Here is a 21,352-nt window from a genome sequence, read left to right as displayed (position 1 = left end):
GCCACATTTCAGTTTCTGAAGTGCTTTCTCTTATTTTATTTAACTCATTCAATTCTGCCCTGTTCTTGAATAGCTTGTAATAAAAATGCAAACTAAAATAACTTGTAAACAATAAACATACAGTAAACATTCAACACAAAATCTAAAACTTCCCTTTAAGATAATGGCTAAAACTGAGAGTTCTAACCTTTACTGTCCAAAAGCCTTATTGAACAAGGAGATCTTTCTACTCATGCATCATGTGCTTTAAAATGTTACCACATTCATGATTCAAATCTTGGGGTATCATCCAGCCAAAGGTAAACACTTAAGTCCCATTGAATTAAATGGGAGAATTAAGCCTGTAATTAAATCTTTCTCATTGAAATCAAAAGGTCTTAAAATTTCCAGATGTTTGACTGAATCATGCCCTTGTCTTTTTGGTGGGCTTGTTTTTGAATGGAAGCTGCAAGTGGATATTTTTAAACAGAATATGCTTGGTTTTGATATTCTCAGTATCCTACCTTTAATTTTACAGATGTTCCATGTTCACTTTACTCCATGCTAGTCTGAGGCAGCATGTTTTGCCAGGATCTACTTGAGAATGAGAAATGTTAAGTTTTGGTTCATTTTACTACAATGGGGTGAGATAATAATTCTGAGGCATGCTGCTGGTCTTAGTAGGTGCCAATTAAGCAGTATAATGAGTGACTTGTTCTTGCTGCTGTTAATTATATAGTATTCTTGCTGGTACATATATACAGACAGATAGATGGGGTTATTAATAGACTGAAGGTTACATGAATGCTTGCAAGAGGAACACTCTTGGATTGCATTTCCATATTCCCAACAATATCTTTTTGTTGTCATTTTCAATGTATAAAGAGTGTATTTTGATTTGCCTTGCAGGGGGATATTGACCACCTAATGAGGACACTGACAACCATAATTTTGGCATAAAATATTTGGCCACAGCCTTTATTCAACATTGAGCGTGGCAAGCATGGGAAGAGAATCATGCCATCTTGTGGTTACCCTACCACAAGGAAGCCCACCACAGCCTGCCCCTCAATGGGTTGCCTTGGCTATCCAGCCCCAAAACCCGGACATAATGGCAGGCTGAAACAGGGGGGGAGGCACCATGGAGTGACCCCTCTGGGCACCAGCCTTTGTTGGGTTCTCCTGCCCCCCGGAAATGCTAGCCTTCAATCAGGCTCTGCATCCACACAGCCCTTTAAAGGGCCCCCCAAATCTAGGGGAGGACAGCGCGCAAGCTTGGCCTCCCCAAAATTGATCCTTCCCATGCTTCACTTCTGCAGGCTGTGACAATTAATCAATAATATAATCCAACATCTAACAAAAAGTCAAACAATTCATAAACAGGGAGGGAGGGTGGGTTTTGCGTCTTTGGGTGCCCTGAAGGGGGGAAAGAGGCCAAAGAATATCAGGCCATCCGTTTAACTGATGCCCAGTTCAGCCACACCCCCTGTTGCCATGCCAACACACATACTGCTCAGAGGATGCCAGGGCTGGGCAATCTCTCCAACCAGCCAGGTCCCTGTCGGCGTTCCTCCCCCGCAGCAGCAATGGCCCCCTTAGATAAGTCTTGGGGGCTTTATATTAATGTGAGAACATGCCCTAAGGGATTCTTTAATTGTTAGAGAAAAATAGACTGAATGTAAAATACATTTATAATTTTTGCTAAATGTATGTATTGTATGATTCTTTCTAAATGAGAGTTACCAGTCCTACCTTTTTGTCCGGCAGTCATCTCTGGAAGTGGAAGGCTATGTCCATAGGTATCAGGTGTATATTAGCAAAGTGCACTCTACACATGCTCAGTGTTATTAGCTGATATGTTACAAACTCCCAACATTAAAAATTATTTTAGGTCTAATCCTGCATATATGTTTTACTTATTTGAATGCTTCAGTAACTAAACTCCATCAAATGTTCTGATATTTCCATACACTCAATTTTTCATCATTAAAAGGTAAAGGTAAAGGTATCCCCTGTGCAAGCACCAAGTCATGTCTGACCCTTGGGGTGACGCCCTCTAGCGTTTTCATGGCAGACTCAATATGGGGTGGTTTGCCAGTGCCTTCCCCAGTCATTACCGTTTACCCCCCAGCAAGCTGGGTACTCATTTTACCGACCTCGGAAGGATGGAAGGCTGAGTCAACCTTGAGCCGGCTGCTGGGATTGAACTCCCAGCCTCATGGGCAAAGCTTTCAGACAGCTGCCTTACCACTCTGTGCCACAAGAGGCTCTTTTTTTTCATCATTAAAGAGAAACAAATATGGGGCTATATACTTATAGTTCTTTTAAAGATGTTACAGGGGATGTAAAGCCATGTTACCGGATATAGACTTGAATTTGCGGCAACTGGATTAGTCATTTATTCTTGAATTTAACAACAAACTACTTTTAACAGAGGAGTTCTCTTCAGAGAGCAACAATTCAGCTGGCTTGGGTTGTGAAGGACACCTATAAAAGTTCAACCAAAACCAAATAAGTGATCCATGTCCGTCATGGCTCCTAAAAACAACAGAATAGGAGCTACCCTCCAGGAAATAATCAGCCTCTCCCTCTCAACAGGAGAATTCCTGGAGGGATTAAAAGATGCAGTGGTATGCCCGTTGCTCAAAAAACCATCTCTGGCTACGCAGGAACCTGACAACTATTTCGCATCTAGTGTTTCTGGGGAAGCTGGTTGAAAGGGCTGCTGTGGACCAAATATCAGCATTCCTGGAGGAAGCTTCAGCCCTTGACCCATTTCAGTCGGGCTTCCAGCCTGGACATGGGATAGAGATGGCACTAGTCACCCTGACGGATGACCTCCGACACCAGCTAGACTGAGGCGGGTCAGCTCTGCTTATACTATTAGACCTGACAGCAGCGTGAGCTCTTAGCTCACTGCCTAGCTGATGCCGGGATGTGGGGAACAGTCCTTAAATGGCTGATTTGCTTCCTCCGGAGTCGCGGACAAAGGGTAGCAATAGGAGAGAATCTAACCAGCACCAGCTCACATGTAGAGTACCACAAGGAGCAGTCCTCTCTCCTATCTTATTTGACATCTTTATGCACCCTCTGGCTCAGCTGGTGTGGAGGTTTGGGCTGGGTTGCCACCAATATGCAGATGAAACCCAGCTCTTCCTCCGGATGGATGACTCCCCTGACTCTCCCCCAGAACTCTTAGCCAGATATCTGGAATCAGTGACAAAATGGATCCAGCAGAGTCATCTGAAGCTTAACCCTGAAAAGACAAAGGTCCTGTGGTTGGGTAGGAAGGGACCATGGGAGGAAGCATGTCTGCCCACCCTGGACAGTGTGCAGCTCTCAGCAACGCATTCTGCCAGGAACCTGGGTGTGATCCTGGATGCTTTCCTTACAATGCAAGTCCAGGTCACAAAGTTAGCACAGCTGGCATTTTTCCACCTCCGCCACGTCAAGATTCTAGTGCCCTGCCTGGACCCAGAGCACCTAGCCACAGTGATCCATGTGACGGTCACCTCTAGACTGGATTTCTGCAACTCGCTCTATGCAGGCCTACCCTTATCCTTGATCCAGAAGCTACAACTGGTGCAGAATGCTGTGGCCAGGATTCTCATTAAAACACCATGGGGATCCACATTCAGACAGTACTCCAACAACTTGGCTGGCTCCCAGTTGAAATCTGGATTAAGTTTAAGGTTTTGGTAATCACTTTTAAGGTCATACATGGTTTGGGCCCCATGTACTTGAGAGACCGCCTCCCTCCCTATACCCCCAAAAGAGCCTTACGCTCCGCCACCTCCAACTGGCTGCGGATCCCTGGCACCAGAGAAGCAAGGGCCAGAGCTTTCTCAGTCCTGGCCCTCACCTGGTGGAACGAGCTCCCTGAGGAGATCAGAGCCCTGCCCGAACTTCCACAATTCCTCAGGGTGTCAGGATCTCAGATAAGAATTCCACTTAGTTGAAGTAACAATGTCTATTCTAGCTGTGCCATGCTGAACTCAAAGACAGTTCTGGCTAAGCCAGAACAAACAGTACAATATAAGACCCACATAGCCCCGCTGTTCGTAACTGTTAGTAGCATGAAGAGCAAGGCCAAGACACAACAGAGAACAACTCAGATGCAGACTCCGGAAATCCAGCCAGCTAGAAAATAGATAACAGCCAGCCTGAGAAACTGACCTTGTAATACAGACAGCAGCTACAATCTAGAAAGTTACAGCAGACAAGCAAAATGGCTACAGTATGGCTAATGAGCACAAAGCATAACATTTCAATCATGGCAGAACAAACAGAATTCTGACACAGGGCCTGCAAAAGGGAGCTCCTCCACCAGGCATTCACTTGAGGCCGACCGACTCAGAACATCTGCTGGTCCCCCCCACAGACACCCTTCCATGACTTAACAATTTGATCTCCCCAGTGTTGTTGTTATTCATGTTGTTTTGTGAGAAATTCCAGAACAGGAACACCTTTGAAAGCCTAGGTATGGTTACATTCCAACGGTGGCCATCTTTTACATTCTTCTGCAACTCTAAAATGTTACAAAATATATCCATATTCATATAACAATAGGTAAATACTCTGAGTGAAGGAAATGATGATGCCATCAAGGGAAACACATTCCTTACTAGTATATGCTCTGAAGATATGAAGATATGAAGCATGTTTCTATCCAGTGGGAAGAAAAATTATTTTATTATATTTATATACCACCCTCCCTGGCGGTATATAAAACGTACAAACAATACATGAAACAATCCATAACATATAAATAACCATAATAATAATACTAATAATTGATAATTGCAACAGTGCAAACAATGTAGCAGTGCAAACAGGTCCAGAGCACATTGATTGAGTTCTGGGAGGGAGGGAGCAGAGCCCTTCAGACGTTGTTGGTGGTGCCTGTATTTAAAGTTACACACACCTATAAAAGACATGATCAAAACAGTGCTGGACATCTAATTCAGATTTTAATTCAACAGTTTTTCAAGCAATTGAACCCATGATATGACCATTGCCTCTACTATTTTACGGCTCTACTGTTTTACTGTTCATCAGTGCAATATATGCAAAGCGAATTGTACAAAAACTGTGGTGATGAGAACCTTTGCAGCAACTTCAGTGGATGCCAGTTATTTGTTTTTGGGTATTAGCAATAATAATACTGAAGCAGTCAAACCTTCATTATTTTAATTTCAAGGTTCACTGCACTGAGTACTGTTCTTGTATTGTATTAATACCGGAAATCAATAATGATTCATATTTCTGAATTTAAAAAATCCTTATACAATATTTTGCTTTGTAAAAACTGGATTTTTCATTTGATACCATAAACCCATATTTGATGTGATTTAAGTTTAATAAAATAAGAATTGAATCAATGGGAGCCATTTGGTTTTATCTTATGAAATAGCATCTTTCAGCCAAAGATGCAAATCATGCATAGCTGAAATTCATAATGCGCATGACCTTATGAACAAAACTGAGGCCAATCTTATCATTAACTTTTTAATATTATGTGTTTTTTCTATGTGCTCTTCCAGACTAAATAGTGCAGTTGTACTCATCTGCAACAAATCCCTCCTTAGTCTTTTATTCACAATTCATTTGTATAGAAAAATGTACAAGCTGGTTTATAAAGTAAGAACTATTGTAGCTCAAAATAGGTTTGGAGCTATTTTATGATATTGGACCCCCCCCAACCAAAAAAAAAGCCACAGTGCTTTCAATTGTGCCTGTTAGCTATTTAGATCTTTCTGATGCACATGATAAAAGAGTTTGTGTTCAGTTATAGCCTGGTATCCAATATTTTAGGGAAGATCATTGAAAGGGTGGCAGAAGAGCAACTTTTGGTTTCCTGTATGGTATATCTATCTTTTTATATAGATTTTGTTTTGGGTTTTGGAACATTTGCTCATCATTGTATCTTTTGTGCAGTCCTACATAGGAACTACGCATCTGCAAGCCAGCTACAGATATTCTAAAAGTGCCTCACAAAGTCAGGTACTTTCCCACCTTTTGATGCAGTTTCCTGCCAGAAATGCTTGCAAAAATGCTTGCAAAAAATCTTTTTTTACCAGCTCCATCTTTGTTTCTGACTGCGTTCTACTGGTTGCTTCCACTATGGTTGTCTCAGCCCTAAAATTGGTTCCATCAACTCCAACTTGAAGATTGATTTTTTTTCTCATGATAGTCAATCTGAATTGCTGGCCAAAAAAGCTAAAATGAAGTCAGAAAAACCACAAATGGTCTGTAGAACACAGATTTACTACTCCTCTGTTCTTGGCATGGAAAACTCTCTGTGGACCTATTTGCCACTTCCTTTAACACAGAATACAAACAATTTTTGTAAAAGGCAGGGAGGACCCATTTTCTCTTGAGATCACCTTTCAGATTCCTGACATAAAATCTGTTTTTGCCTTTTATCCCCTTCGCTTACCTCTCAGCAAAATGTTGTGGGAGGCCCCTTACAGCTGAGGCAGAGCTGCTTTCAACACTGTAGGTCTCATGGCAGGAAACAGAACCCATTTTTTTCTTCAGCCCTTGATCTCTTATGATCTGGAGAGATTTTATGCCATGTCCTCTGAAGCTCAGTGCCTGATTTATCCAGCCTTGACTTGATTCTTCCCCCCCCACCCCCGCCAACACACTAAAGATCCTGTTGGAAGCTAGGAAACCCTCTACCAGAAAGGTGTCAACATATCTAAATCTTTTCAGACTAGCCGTGTTGTGGTCTGCAGACAAACAAGATAATTTGAGATAAGAGCTTTTTATTTACATAGAAAATGCCAGTTTAGAAAAGGCAATAGCTTTTTTATAGTGTTTCAGGACCTGAGAAGAGTTGTCAAGTCTCCTTTCAAAGGATTTCACATTGGATTATATTTTTCATTCATGAATTATACAATGTAACTGGCATCTCCTTCTCTCTCTAGATCACAGTTCACTTCATTAGTTCACACTTTTTTCCAGCTGTGTTCAGGTGTGTGGTCCCTCTTCAGGCATTTGCAAGGCATCCATAGGGTCCACATGGCCAACTTTTGTGAAACACTATGTGACTTAAGTAGATGGCAGAGGTGATTCTGCAGTGAACAAAACAGTCATGTGTAGTATGTTTCATTAAGAGTTTCACTACTTCACTCTTTGGTAATTCATTAGTTCACTAATCTCCCATGTGGGACTGCACATAAAACACAACAGTAAAAATATGATCACACTTACCCGCAACTGATATTCAATAAGTAGTATTATACGCAGGCACACATCCCCTTTCTCCAAGGGGAATACAGGGAAGCGATCCACCCCAGGTACAATCACCTCTGTCCCTACAGGAGGGTTCCAGACTTCAAGAGCCCAGGCACCAAGCTTGACTGTGCATTGGGCATTATTCCTCTGCATCAGGGCTCACCTTTTCCTTAAGCCTTAGGTATCAGAGTTACCATTATGCTACTGTCCCATCTATATAGGATCAGTTAAAGGAGTATGTCTGCCACCTGCAATGGACACACTTCCCCTGGCTTATGAAAAAATGAAGCCAGAGGACAGAAATGAGTTTCCTTATGAAAAAAATCACTGTTTTGTTTGAGGGGTCAACTGTATGGCATCCAGCCTTGCTGAGGTCCCTCTCTTCCCCAGACTCAGCCTTCCTCATGCTCCACCCTCTAAATCTCCAGGTATTTTCAATGCAGAGCTGGCAAGTATATCACTATGTCATCAGAAGTGCTTTTCTGGGTTGGTTGGCTAAACAGCTGGCTCCTCTTTCAGTTTCTGCTATGCTACAGACTCAAGTGCTCCCCAGGCTCACTTGCTGATTTCCTATTTTTTAAAGTTATTTTTCATAACAGGCAATCCAGTAGGGGTGGGGGGAAGCAGGACACAGAGCCCTCAAGCCATAATTTGAAGCTAAGAAAAGGCTGCTGGGGGGAGATTGGGGGACTATCCAGAAGGAAGGTTACTAGGTCACTTAGTCATGAGTGGGGGATGGGGGATAGGTTTGCCAAGTCCTGGAGATTTGTACATGGAATCTTGGGAGAACAGGGACCTCAGGGGGTTACAGTAGTCCAAAGTATCCCTTTTTTTCAGGGGAGTTGATCTCTATAGTTGGGAGATGAGCTGGAATTCCAGGGATCTCCAGGTCTCATGTGGAGACTGCTGTTCCTTTGAGTGCATAGAACCATGAGTGAATTCCCTGTATGTTTAATCAGAGGTGACAGAGGGTACAATCCTAAATAGCAGTTTCTTGGGAGTTATTATATTTAATAATATGGGACTTACTTCCAAGTAGGCCCAAGATTGCTTTCTGAACCTTCTCAGGGCCATTCTGCCTACAGAAAAGGACTCTTGGTTCAGTGAATATATCAGACACACAGCCTTATTATGGGCTATGCTGCTTGCAATGGAAGACTAGTGGCACCCAAAACATTATTCCTTTATTGTTTTATGGACTCAAGCCCCCAAATAACCAGGAGTCTTACTGCACCATAAAGATTACCTTGATTCTTGAGGAGTCCATCATATTGACATCAGGTGGCATTGGAATATAGAGGTGTACACCTGGGGAAAATTGGTACTCTTTGGATTCAGGGCTTTCTGATTTTGATACAACGAATCAACCAAATCATTGATTCAGGATATAAATTTCAGTTTGGCTGATTTGGGAAAGTCACAATGATTTGTCTGAAATAGCTGCCAGGCAACTGATACTGATGTTGAGAGAAGCCTCTCTGGGATCGTTTGGTGGCTCCAGTCTCTGCCAAACAGCTGATCATCAGCTGTTTGGTGAGGTCCTTAAATTTCTTCCCGTAGACCCTTCTGAGGCTTTGAAGAGGGGGCTCTATGCAGCCTTGGAGGGGGCTGGGGAGAAGTATTTAAAGATGCAGCCAAACAGCTGATCCTCAGGATCACCTTCCCAGGCAGTGGAGAGTTGGCTTTGTGTAGCATGGGAGGTGTTTGTGGGGAGGCATTTAAAGAGGCTTCCAAACAGTTGATCCTCAGTATCAGCTGTTTAATTGGCTCTTTCTTAATCAGCTGAATCTCGAATCAGCCTAATCAAGTCCTAATCAATTTGGGTTTCTCTGATTCTGCTGATTTAAACATATCCAAGCCAACTTGCCCAAGCCATACTTATCTAAGCCAAATCTTCCATCTTTATAGAAATGTCTCCAGTGTCATCCAGAATAGAGTAGAGGAGTGTTAAAATGGTTTACCCCAGGCACCAAATAGGCTAGGTACACCACTGGATAATATTTTAACTCTTCTATTAAGTGGTACTGTGCATTATTTTATGTGTTCTAAAGTAGGGATATAAAAGCTTTAAATAAATACAAATGTTCTGCCTCCCATAGTTTATCATATTTTTTTACACTATCATTTATAGCAACAACTATGTCATGTCATTTCTGTCTGTAATGGCATTCTAGTAGCCCTACAATTTTTAAGTAGTGCAATTTTGGGCATACATTTGCTAGCATAGTAGGAATTGAGGCTGAAGTACTGCAAACAAATTGCTTCACTTTATTTCATTAAAATGTTACCTTGAACTATAAAGAGGACCAGGGTACAGAATATTTATTGAACTCTCATTTAATTAAAACACAGTGTTGGATAGCTTCATGTCTGCATATCTGAAGTGAAAAGATTTTCTAAACATTTGCAAAGAGTAATGCAAGAACATAATTTTATATTTCTTAGTAGAAACATGAATTTAAATATAATGGTACGATGTACATGACAAGGGATATAATTTTCAGAGAATCTGTGCTAGCTTCTCTGCTTTTAAAAATGGAATCTCTTAGAATAGAGCCTTTGTTATGCATAGGTATTAAAGAAGGAAAATGAAGGAGTGGGGTTGGGGTTCACAAAATGTATTTTAATTTTAAGCACTGTAAAAATAAAACTTCTGAAGCAGCTACAAATACAACTTCAATTAAATGAATACACACACATATATACATACATACACTATTTATAGCATTGTAAGGAGTCACTATTTGGTTTGCCAGCTCTAGGCTGTGAAATACCAGGAGATTTTGGGGGTGGAGCCTGGAAATGGGAGGGACTTTAGCTAATGCCATAGTGTCCGCCCTCCAAAGCAACCATTAATAGCAGGAGATTTCTAGTCCCCGTCTGGAGTCTGGCAACCCTAGTCACTACTGAAAATGGGAAGGATTAACAGTTCACTTATAGAGCAATGCTTTTTTAAAAAGCTTCAAAATGCTTTTTTTTTAAATCTGAAGAGGTACAGAATGTTCATTTTCTTCATCCTAGATCATGCACAGTTTTAGGAAAATAATTTTTATTTCCTGGAGGAAAGAAGGTAACCACCCCCTACAAAATTTCAATAACTGGATGTTTTTCAAGCACAGTGGGAGAACTATGAAATTGCAAAAGGAATATAGATAGCAAGGACAAAAACATTAGACTTGCAACTTCATTAGGGATATTACTCTAACAACATCTATATATGCCATCTGCAGCCATGGAAGATCCTTCCAAATTATTACAAGTACTGCAAGAATGTTTTGAACCTACCAGAAGTGTAAAATGTGAAAGACATCTCTTTAATAAATGAGAACATGAACTTGCTGAAACCATAGACCAGTACATTCCCAAGCTGCGTAAAATGGCAGATTTCATGTACAGATGGCACTTTGAATGAAGAATTGAGCAGAGACATACTGGTCTTCAAGATGCAACAGATATATGTAAAGCTAGTGAACGAATTTCAAAACAAATGCAAGTGATCCACCCATCAGAGGCTGAAAGTATGCGTTATATGAATAAAAGTGAATAATTTAAGAACAGAAAATAACTCAGCAGATTCCAAAATGAAAATTGTGGATATTGTGGCATACAGCAAGCCTTTGGCACTATACATACAAATTGTGTGTGTGTGCGTGTGTGCGGGGGGGGGGAATAATTACGCCATAATTTGTAAATTTACCCAGCAGAACAAAACTGTATACTATGTGAGACAAGCAAACAATAAGGTCTTATGCAGGCATTTAGAGACTACGTTCAGCATTTGTGACTTTAAAACAGTGCATGCTAATACATCCAGATGCTTTGTAAGGCTTGCCTTGGCACTCTGTCAAGAAATACTGAGGTCTTGGATTGAGGGTGAGACTGGTGCATCTGTAAATTTAATGGATTATGCAGGCTGGAGCAGTAAAATTTTCACTAACAAAAGTCAAACTGAAACTGTATGATAGCAGTAGCCTCACACCACTAGGAGTATATCCTAGATGCAGAATAACAATGAAAAGGATGCCAACTGGAATTTCATGTTGTAAATTTCAAACATAAATTCATCCTAATTTGCAAGTGCCAATAAACACATGAAACTTGTAGCACACAGTGTACCACAGTCTACATCCTTGACACAGACACTGATAAGAATTTTGTTAAAGAACAAGAAGAACTCAGTGTATCAAACACAATTTAAAGACCTGTACAGATGTCTGACTTCTGTGCGTCCCGGGCACATTGCATCTCCGAGAAGACAAAAACTATTCAGCCAGTACATTTGTGGTGTATATTCTCAGTAGCCTGTAAGAACAAAATTTTGAAAATTACCAGGCAAATTGAAAAAGGTGGTATGATAGCCAAAGTGCCATAATTATCATGGTTGATCCTGTCAGTGGTTAAGCTATTTAAGCAAAACACTACAAGGAGCTTGCTACCAAATGCCCATCTTAAAAGAAATTTTATCTGACCTTGCCAAGGTAAAATTATTCTCAGAGCTTGATATAAAAGGTGGATATTGGCTAGTTTTATCAATGAGCTGCTGCTTTACAATGAATGCTGTACAGTGAAGTCATGTATAGTTATGGTGATGCTGCAGTGGCAGCTATTGCTGTCTATGATTTTAATCTTTTTTCTCTCTTGGAAAAGACCAGAAAAGTCAATCTAAAACTCAACAAAGACAAGGTGAGGCTACCACTGATAGCAGTACCATACATGGGTCACTATTTAACGTCCCAAGGCTTAGAATCATAGAATCATAGAGTTGGAAGGGGCCATACAGGCCATCTAGTCCAACCCCCTGCTCAATGCAGGATCAGCCCAAAGCATTCAAGGAAAAGTGTGTATCCAACCTTTGCTTGAAGACTGCCAGTGAATGCCAGGTCTTTAAAATCTGTACAGCAGTACCAGTGCCAAATAACTGAAGCAATTCCCAGAACATGTCAATTATCTAAGTGTCTCCCTCACCTATCCAATTTTTGTGAGCCTCGGAGAAGTCTCATTTATTCTGATTGGTTCTCATTTTTCCCAGCTCCACTAGGAAGGTGGCTGCAAGGCAATGCCCCATGTATCTAGGGCATTTGGGTGTGGCATAGGTCAGTGCATGGTTGGTAACCTCTGCAGTGTCAAGGCGAGACTGCAGGTTGTGCTTCCTTCTGGGCTGTGGTGAGGGGTCCGATGTTGAGTGATTACTACCGGTGATGCCCTGTCCAGTCAGTCATGTCAATCTTCAACCTGGTTATATTTCTCTCCTCTCCCCCTTGCTTGTGTGCATGATTACTCCTCAGTTGTCCTGATGACAAAGTGACTGAAGTCTGCTGACAGTTCCTAACTCTTGAGTTCTGGGTCTCACTGCAGCCCCTGATGACTGCATCCATCCCTTTTAAACTGGTGACAATCCAGAGCCTGGGTGCGAGACACAACAGAGCATGCAGGGGCCTCTGGGAGTTCAGGAGCCTACCTGCCTTATTCCACTGAAAAGGTGTTTGCAAGTAATGGTTTATGTGGATCCTGCCCTGGGATGTTCACTGTAAGAAGAATGCATTCTCTTATTTAGTCTGATCAAGAGCTCCATTCCAGAGCCATGCTGGTTGTTGGCAGTAGGTTTGATCAAGAGCATTTTCCTCCATCCTCATGATTTGTTCTCTCAAAGGTGGTCATAGTCCATAGGTGGTCAAGTTTGGGTGTTTGTTGTTGCATGGGTGGACAGGACTTTGAGCTGTCCCATAACTTGCCCCATTAGGCAATCATAGTGCATGGATGCTCATGCATGCCCTTGTTAGACCCTGAGCTGACTTAAGCCATAAGTCACTGAGGGATGACTTGGGGTGGTTGTCCATAATGGACTCAATTTAGATTCAGCACATTGTAGAAAGGCATCGCTAGCTTCTGCCTTTGATGTCTCCTGTAAATAGTTCAGTAAGGCCTCCCCATATTCTATGGCTCCAACTCCACGCTGGCAAGATGACTGAACAGAGGGCATACACAACCCTTCTGCAGCATGTTGGTGTTACATCACATGTGCCAGGGCTTTTAGTCACCCCTTCACACCCATCCTTCAGGAGAGAGGAGCTCAGGAGCCAAGTTTGACTTCCAGAAGGAAGTGTCTTCCTTTTTATGGAACTGTTTTCAATGTAGGCTACTTGCCCCACAAATCCATCCCCTCTGACACCACCCAGGGTGGGATGATGTCAATCACCCCAATGTGGTGAATGCAGGTGTGTGTGGGGGGGTCAAGATCCCAGTGAACAGAGAAAACTCATGTTTGAGAAGGGAGCAAGACTATTCCTCCAACACCTATTATGCACTGGGCATCCCCTTCCAGTCACACCATTGACAAGGAGAGTCCAGTGCAAAGCCAAAGTCAACTCCCCAGGGCAAACCAACCAAGTCCTAGTTTTGAGGGAACTCATTTTCCTCCACTTGGCTGCTTTTCCTGCCCAGACCACACAGCCCTCACACACTCATCCCATTTTGCCCACACCACTTGCACAATGACTGGTTGCAGGGCCTGCAGTCCATCCCTCTTTCTTGCTCTGTCCCTGGGCTTTGATCATTTGTTGTCATAGTACATGATCTGTTATCACTGTCTCCCCCAACCCCATCAAGGTGATTGCTATGACTGCATGACCAAGATTGCCGTGACTGCATGGTCAGCGACTTGTCCTGAAGTTTGAGTGGTCTTTCTGTTTCCTTTTCTTTCCCTCTTTGTATCTTTGCTCCCTTTGGGCCCGAACTCACATTTTCCTCCTCTTGTGTAATGAGTGACTCCTGGCCTCCAGCCACCTGTACCATGGGCATGGCACTTACCAGGCCCAGACTATTGGGCTAGTAAAGAACTTGTGCATGTTGGCAACCCATTATAGTGACATGAGCCACAGCACCCTTGTGAAATGCTGTGTGATCCTAGTCTGCTATGGCTTGCAATTTTAATGGCAGCAAGTCATCAACACATGTTGCTGGTCAATGGGCATTGCCAACATAGCATTGTTGACCATTGGGAGCCACCATGGCCCTTCAGTCTGCCTGCTGGCAAGGTGATTACAGGACATGGCCAAAGCTTTCTGGAATGCTGGGGAGAAGAAAGTGTTAGACTGCATTCTGGAGGCAACCCTAGTTTCATTTTGCTTGGTGGTGTTGGGGCTCATCACTTGGCTGAGTAACGTCATCCCATTGGCAATGTGTTTGTGGGGGATGCACTTCAGAATCCAAGGTGACTGTGGGAGAATAGCAGTGTATGTACAGTCAGCCCATCCTGGAAAAAGGATGCTGTTGGCAATGGCAGAGTCTTCCTTACAGTTGTGATCGGTTTTCTCAAAGATGGTTGGGTGAAGCTTCCTGTTAAACAACTTTAATCCAGAAAGTTTAATCCAGTTTTCTGGGAGTGCCATCTTTGGTAGGCTGTAAGTCCCCCCTGGAAATAAGGGTATGTTAGGGAAGAATCTTGGGAAGGTCTGCCAAGAGTCTAATGCCCCTAGCTTGCCCAGGGCCTGTTCTGTCAGAGCTCTGTCAGCCTGATCTACATCATAGGTTGTCTGTTATGGGGAGAGGAAGGAAAGCTGATTGTAAGACACTTTGAGGCTCCTTCAGGTAGTAAAAAACAGAGTAAAAAAACCCAGCTCTTGTCTTTTACAAGATGGAAATGAACTCTGAAGTTTAAAGGACTTAATGTCCCTTTAAATACCTTTTGTAGGACAAGTTCACCCAGAAGGGATTTAAAGAGGCCACATTCCTTTTAAATGCCTTTAATTTCACCTATCTGGCTGGCCTGAATATTTTCAAAGGGTGACTATTTTGGATATCCAGAATTCAGCCCTGATTTATAGCCAACTGAAAGAACAGCTGGAAAATACAAATAATGCAAACCTTTTGTCCTCTATGACCTTCAGTAACAGCTTTTTCCTTTTGATTGCTTAGTCTGCTGTGCCTAATAGCAATGCAATCTGCCCTCCCAGCACTGTTTAATGCATTTCTGTATATAATTTCTATAATTACTTCACATACTTTTAATCTACAATACGTTTGACTGTGACTTACCGTCCATGTATTAAAAGAAAAACCTGGTATATTGGGTTTATATTGGGTTTGAGACCACTCAAATGGGGCCATGCTTTGTATGAAGATTCAGCGTCTCATTATCCCTTCACGAAGCAAAATCAATGCTCAACAGTTTGGAGAGTCATTCTGTCAGTGGTCTAACTCATTTAAAGGTAGTTTCCTATTTGTTCAAAAGCTTTTAAGTATTTGGGGAAGTTGTGAGATGTATCTTGATATTCATTCTTGGACTACCGCACGTGGAGTGAGCTGTCTGATTATTAAAAGGGCCATGGTTCATGGTAAAATATGTTTTGCATGTGGAAGGTTCAGACTCCGGCAACTCCTGTTAAAAGGATTAGGTGGTAGGAGATGTGAAAGACCCCCACCCAAGACCTTGGAGAGCTAGTGCCATTCACATGTTAAAAAGGTAAAGGTAAAGGTAAAGGTATCCCCTGTGCAAGCACCGAGTCATGTCTGACCCTTGGGGTGACGCCCTCTAGCGTTTTCATGGCAGACTCAATACGGGGTGGTTTGCCAGTGCCTTCCCCAGTCATTACCGTTTACCCCCCAGCAAGCTGGGTACTCATTTTACCGACCTCGGAAGGATGGAAGGCTGAGTCAACCTTGAGCCAGCTGCTGGGATTGAGCTCCCAACCTCATGGGCAAAGCTTTCAGGCGGCTGCCTTACCACTCTGCGCCACAAGAGGCTCTACATTCACATGTTGCATAAGCCAAATAAGACAATGGGGATTCTACTTGCTGAGCTTCTAAGTATTCATTTTGAATAAGCATGGACATGGGATATTGTTACACACCTATGCAGTTTTTGTGACCAGAAACAGCACTACAGCCCTGTTATTTGCCCCACTGTGATGAAGAAGGGCTATTCAGAGTTTCTTGGGATGATGTATGAAGGATTAAAGCCTTTGTGTTCCAGCATATCTGCTCTTATATCTGTTCTTGGTTCTCTGAAATGGAACAGGAAGAATGAATCGTACTGGTACTCATGCATAACTTCTCTTTCAGGTTACTTTAAAATGAATTCTTAATGATATATAAAGAAGTCAAGATATAATTCTAAATTAGATTATCCAGACATTTCAGCATATGTTCTTTTGATAGCAAGTTTGGAGACCAGATAATTGCTGTGACCCCCCTCCCCTCCCCTGATGCAATTTATTATTTCCACTAGGTTTACTAGATAAAATACATGCATATACAGTGCCTTATGTATCGTCTGTATTGACTGTGCTTGTTGCTTTCTGTGGATTTGGGCCAGTTTACGCTTGCATGACATTCTCTTGTTTTCATATGGGTTTGTCTGGTATAATAAAATCTCGTTCTACATTTTTGTTTTGCTTTGCTTGAAAGCCTGTGCATACATTCCAGAAATTAAATCAAGCAACTTTCATTTATAGCTAAATTATGCAGAAATGAGGCTTAGTCAGTTGGAAAACTGTCACTGTGAGAAGACTTGTCAAGTAAATGGAGTGATTTATCGAGACAAAGACTCATGGGTAGAAGATGATCACTGCAGGAATTGCACATGCAAAGTAAGAAATTTCTCACATACATAAGGGGCAAAATAATGTATTGCATCTCACTACTGGTTTTGGGGTATATCTCCTTGATTGTAAGGAGGTAAGGCAGGAATTTTTTAAAATAAAATCTAAATAAATAGAATGCTAACTCTGAGAGTTATCTTATTAGCATATGGTGCTGTATGGGAATTGAGTGGGGATAAGAACACTGTCTTGTCTGTTCTCATACCTCAGATTAGTTTATTTTGGGATATGCATTTTAATGTTTTCTGTATACAGTTTAGAATTGTATCACTGTTGTGCATGAAGTATTATCTTAATGTTATGCATAGTTCACCAACATCTTGCAAGAGAAGAACATGTAGATTTTGGGCATTTATAATTTTGGCTATTTTATTATTTTGTTTGGGGTATTTATAATTTTGAACACCAGAGGAACAAAACATTGAATTAATATGTAAATCTTGTATGGTTGAAATTATTTGATAACTATCAGAGGACAGCTTTTGTTTGTCAAAGAAAATAGAAAACTGTTTGTTAAAATGTAGGAAATGATTGACAGAACTTGTGGAAAATGTTATTTTTAAGCATGTAAAATGAGTACTTGGTTCATTTTACTTAATCTGTTTTGTTACCATTGGCAAGTAGGATAAAGAAAATAACTTATATAAGAAATATATAGAAGTTGTTAATAAGGGTGTCTGTCAGATAAAATTGGATCTGTTGCATAATGCTAGAAATGCTCATATAATTTAGATAATTAATTTTCCTATGGTAATTGTGCTTTATCCAAAAATCTTTCACTGTATATACATACATGTACATCCTGATTTGAATTTCATTTTTTCTGATACTGAATAGAGTGGAGTAGTAGAGTGCCGACGAATAGCCTGTTCACCATTGAACTGCTCTCCTGATAGCCTTCCTGTGCGTGTATCAGGCCAGTGTTGCAAAATGTGCAAGTGTAAGTATAGATATTTCATATGCTCTCTTTCTTCTGCCTTCATACTGATTTCTGCTGAAACAGCTAGATTTTTCAAAGGTATTTTTGTTTGAAACAGAAGATATTTATGAAAAATATATCATGTCTTTCTCTGACCAACATGTTGTCAGAAATGGACAACTAGGCTATGAATTTTGTTACTGAAATTAAATTGATTCAAAGCTCAACCATAATTGAATTAAATCGTGAGAAATAAAAGCCAGAGCATCATATTGTGCAAAGATGCAGAAAAACAAAACTTCCCCCAAAACATATTTATATTGTGATCTTTAGTTGCAATTCAGATGTCCTACATGGAATCTCAAAGCCATTTAATAATGATCATTATAAGTACATATTACAGAGTACATATATTAGAGAGCCAGCTTGGTGATGTGGTTACGAGTGTGGACTTGGCGAGCTAGGTTTGATTCCACGCTCCCCCACATGCAACCAGCTGGGTGACCTTGGGCTCGCCATAGCACTGATAAAGCTGTTCTGACCAATCAGTAATATCGGGGTTCTCTCAGCCTCACCTACCTTACAGGTGGCTGGTGTGGGGAGAGGAAAGGGAAGGCGAATGTAAGCCGCTTTGAGACTCCTTCGGGGAGAGAAAAAGCACATTTATGCTCCTGGAATAGTGACTTAACTTTCTAGGGAACGGAGAGAACGAATGGCTCTTTGAATGAGAAGGTTTGTAAGATGGCCACCAATGATACATACTTTGGGTGGATTCCTTTGCTTTGGATGGTGTTGCCTTCAGATTGAGTGTCCTGCAGGAACTGTTACTACTCATAAGAACAAGTAGAATGGCATACTCTACTCTGGAATGATTCAAATGGGTAGCCGTGTTGATAGCCTTGAATAAATCTACTCTGGAAAGTCTGCTTGCATATACAAGTGAAGTAGAATGCCTACTGGCATCTCCTGAGAAAGTAAAGTGCTATTAGGTGTGGTAGGACAGTCTTCCTGCCTTTTTCTTCTGTATCTGATGATATTCTCAATAACTTTTAGTGCAGCTTGGTGTAGTGGTTAGGAGTGTGGACTTTTAATCTGGCAAGCCGGGTTTGATTACTTGCTCCTCCACATGCTGCCATCTGGGTGACCATGGGCTTGCCACAGCACTGATAGAGTTGCTCTGACTGAGTAGTAATATCAGGGCTCTCAGCCTCACCTACCTTACATGGTATCTGCTGTGGGAAGAGGAAAGGGAAGGCAATTGTAATCTTGTTTGAGATTCCTGGTAGAGAAAGGTGGCATATAAGAAACAACTCTTCTTCTTTCTCTTCTTCTGTTTCTGGAAACCAGTAATGCCATCTGTCTCTGACCTCATCTCCAGGTTATTCCTACTACTGTACTCTCAGCTTCTTTTGTTAACCGTTTGTTTTTGTTGTTGAGGTACAGTATTTATACCTAGAAAGGTCATGGAGAAGTACCATATAAATTGGGAAGATCCTTAGCACTAGAGAGTGAATTCAAGCTTGAAACTGCCTCTTGTTTTTTGAGGGAGGAACTTTTGGTGTGACAAATCAGTTTTTGCCACATTGAAGAAGAAAAATACAAAGAGGTAGAATTTTACTTACACAACTAATCTATACACATAAATTTTTACTTGACTGGCTGAGACCAAGTAGAGTAGCATCATGAGAAGCAACTGTAAAACTTCTGATTCAAAACCTGAATTTCTTATGGAAGTCTAGTTGCCGTTTTGTAATCTACAAACACCCTACCTTTCTGCACCCTGTAAGTGTATAGAACTGTATGATTTTTGGCAATTGCTTTTAAGTTGCTGAATCGGACCATTTTGGTAAAACCCCAGCCTAGTACAGACATCACTTTTCTGAATGTCTTAACCATGCGTTGGGGAGCAGGAGGGCCTTTTGTTTCACCCCTTAAATTTATGAAAATATGATCCTATCATTCCTTTGGAATATTAAGCAAAAACTATTTTCACAAGGATTAGCACTATGACTATTTTAAGTAGCTTTTACATCATTCTTGATACCCTGGCAAAAGGTAATTATGCTTGTTAACATCTATTCAGATGTTGTGATTGCCATGGCCATCTCTGATAAGTGAAGAGAGGGAGAAGTTATGGGAGCTGGAGGCGGAAAGAGGAAGCAGTTTGTAAACCTACAGCAACCCCAATCTTCAAATGATTGCTAAGATCATTTGCATTCAGTCTCTGAATTTAAATAGCCGCCCATAAAATCTCTGTGAAAGCTTGTCTTTTGTTTCATATCCTATGATGAAAATATGAACAATAAAATATGTTTTATCCCTTTGATTGAATTTGAAATTTGATTGGCACCAGGCTCATCTTGTAGGATATTTCAGGGAGCTAAAACATCTGTCAGAAGAACATGATGTATACAAGTTGATTGAAATTGATTTGCAAATGTCATTTCATTGACAGAATGATGTATGGGACATCTTTTTGGGTACATAGTACCAATCACTAAAACTCTCCTTAGTGATAATATTGTATGGAGTGATTTCTTTGCAGTTTGCTCATTTAGTTATGGATAGTATCATCAACTATAATTTTCTTCCCTCTGGGCTTATTGAACACCGTGATTATTCTCTTTTTGTTCCTGGGTTAAAATAACAAGAGATTTCTTACATTTGGAATGCACAGGGACAATTTTGAAAAGAGATGATTCTGCTTTTTCCTCTGAAAACTTTGGTTCGTCCTTCCAATCCACAATGTTCCTTTCAGATCAAAACTGACTTTCAGACAAAATCTATGAAATAATAATCCCCAACCCCCCCCTCACTTGCCTGCATCTGAGATGAACTGCTGTTATATACACTCAATTTAAAATACCTGAGGCACAGTCTGAAAGATACTGCGTTTTCCTCAGATTGCAACCCTAAACTCTTTAGCCAGCCTGAAGTAAGCTTTAGGTGTGGCTTGCCAGGTAGACTAGCCCCACACTCCCATCATATAACCATCATATAAACATCACTGTAATTAAACCATATTAAACTGACTAACAATTAAATTTCCTAAAGCAGTGATCCCCAACCTTTTTGTCACCAGGGACCAGTCAATGCTTGACAATTTTACGGAGGCCTGTGGGGGAGGGTAGTCTACTCCTCTCCTCTCGACCACTGACCTAATGCTCTTTAACTCTGGTTCCTATGGTAACATCCCTTCAAAATAAGATATAGATACGCCACAAAAACAAATATAAAGAACATTTTATTTTCATGAAAATTTTAACTCGTGATAACGACAAATCAATGGGAGGCCTGAGCTTGTTTCTCTGCAACGAGACAATCCCGTCTTGGAGTGATGGGAGACAATGACACCTGAAGAGTGCTGCTTATGTCCACTCTACTCCGTTGTTTTGTTTTGGTTGCTGTCACTGCAGAAAACTCCACTTCACACAGATAGGATGTTGGCGGCAGAGGGGCAGGGCAGCCCCCAAGGCAGCAGCCAGGGAGGAGGACGAGGAGGAGCTGCAGCCCAGTACCGACTGATCTACGGACTGGTACCGGTCTCCAGACCGGGGGTTGGGGACCGCTGTCCTAAAGGATCTTTGACCTATAGCAGAACGATGTCTAGCTG

At 41.4% G+C, this 21,352-nt stretch overlaps 1 protein-coding gene across 5 annotated transcripts in view; it reads left to right on the top strand.

Moving 5' to 3' along the window:
* NELL1 (neural EGFL like 1) overlaps positions 1-21,352 on the top strand; it is a 705,231-nt gene that overhangs the window by 169,632 nt on the left and 514,247 nt on the right. For all 5 annotated transcript variants that reach the window (XM_077322024.1, XM_077322027.1, XM_077322026.1 and 2 more), the window contains exons 8-9: positions 16,674-16,808; positions 17,658-17,760. In XM_077322024.1, the coding sequence (XP_077178139.1) occupies positions 16,674-16,808; positions 17,658-17,760 (238 nt within the window). The remainder of the gene's footprint in view (positions 1-16,673; positions 16,809-17,657; positions 17,761-21,352) is intronic.

Source organism: Paroedura picta, chromosome 2, assembly GCF_049243985.1.
Source record: "Paroedura picta isolate Pp20150507F chromosome 2, Ppicta_v3.0, whole genome shotgun sequence".
Classification (NCBI taxonomy): domain Eukaryota; kingdom Metazoa; phylum Chordata; class Lepidosauria; order Squamata; family Gekkonidae; genus Paroedura; species Paroedura picta.
This window is presented reverse-complemented; position numbering and strand designations above follow the sequence as displayed.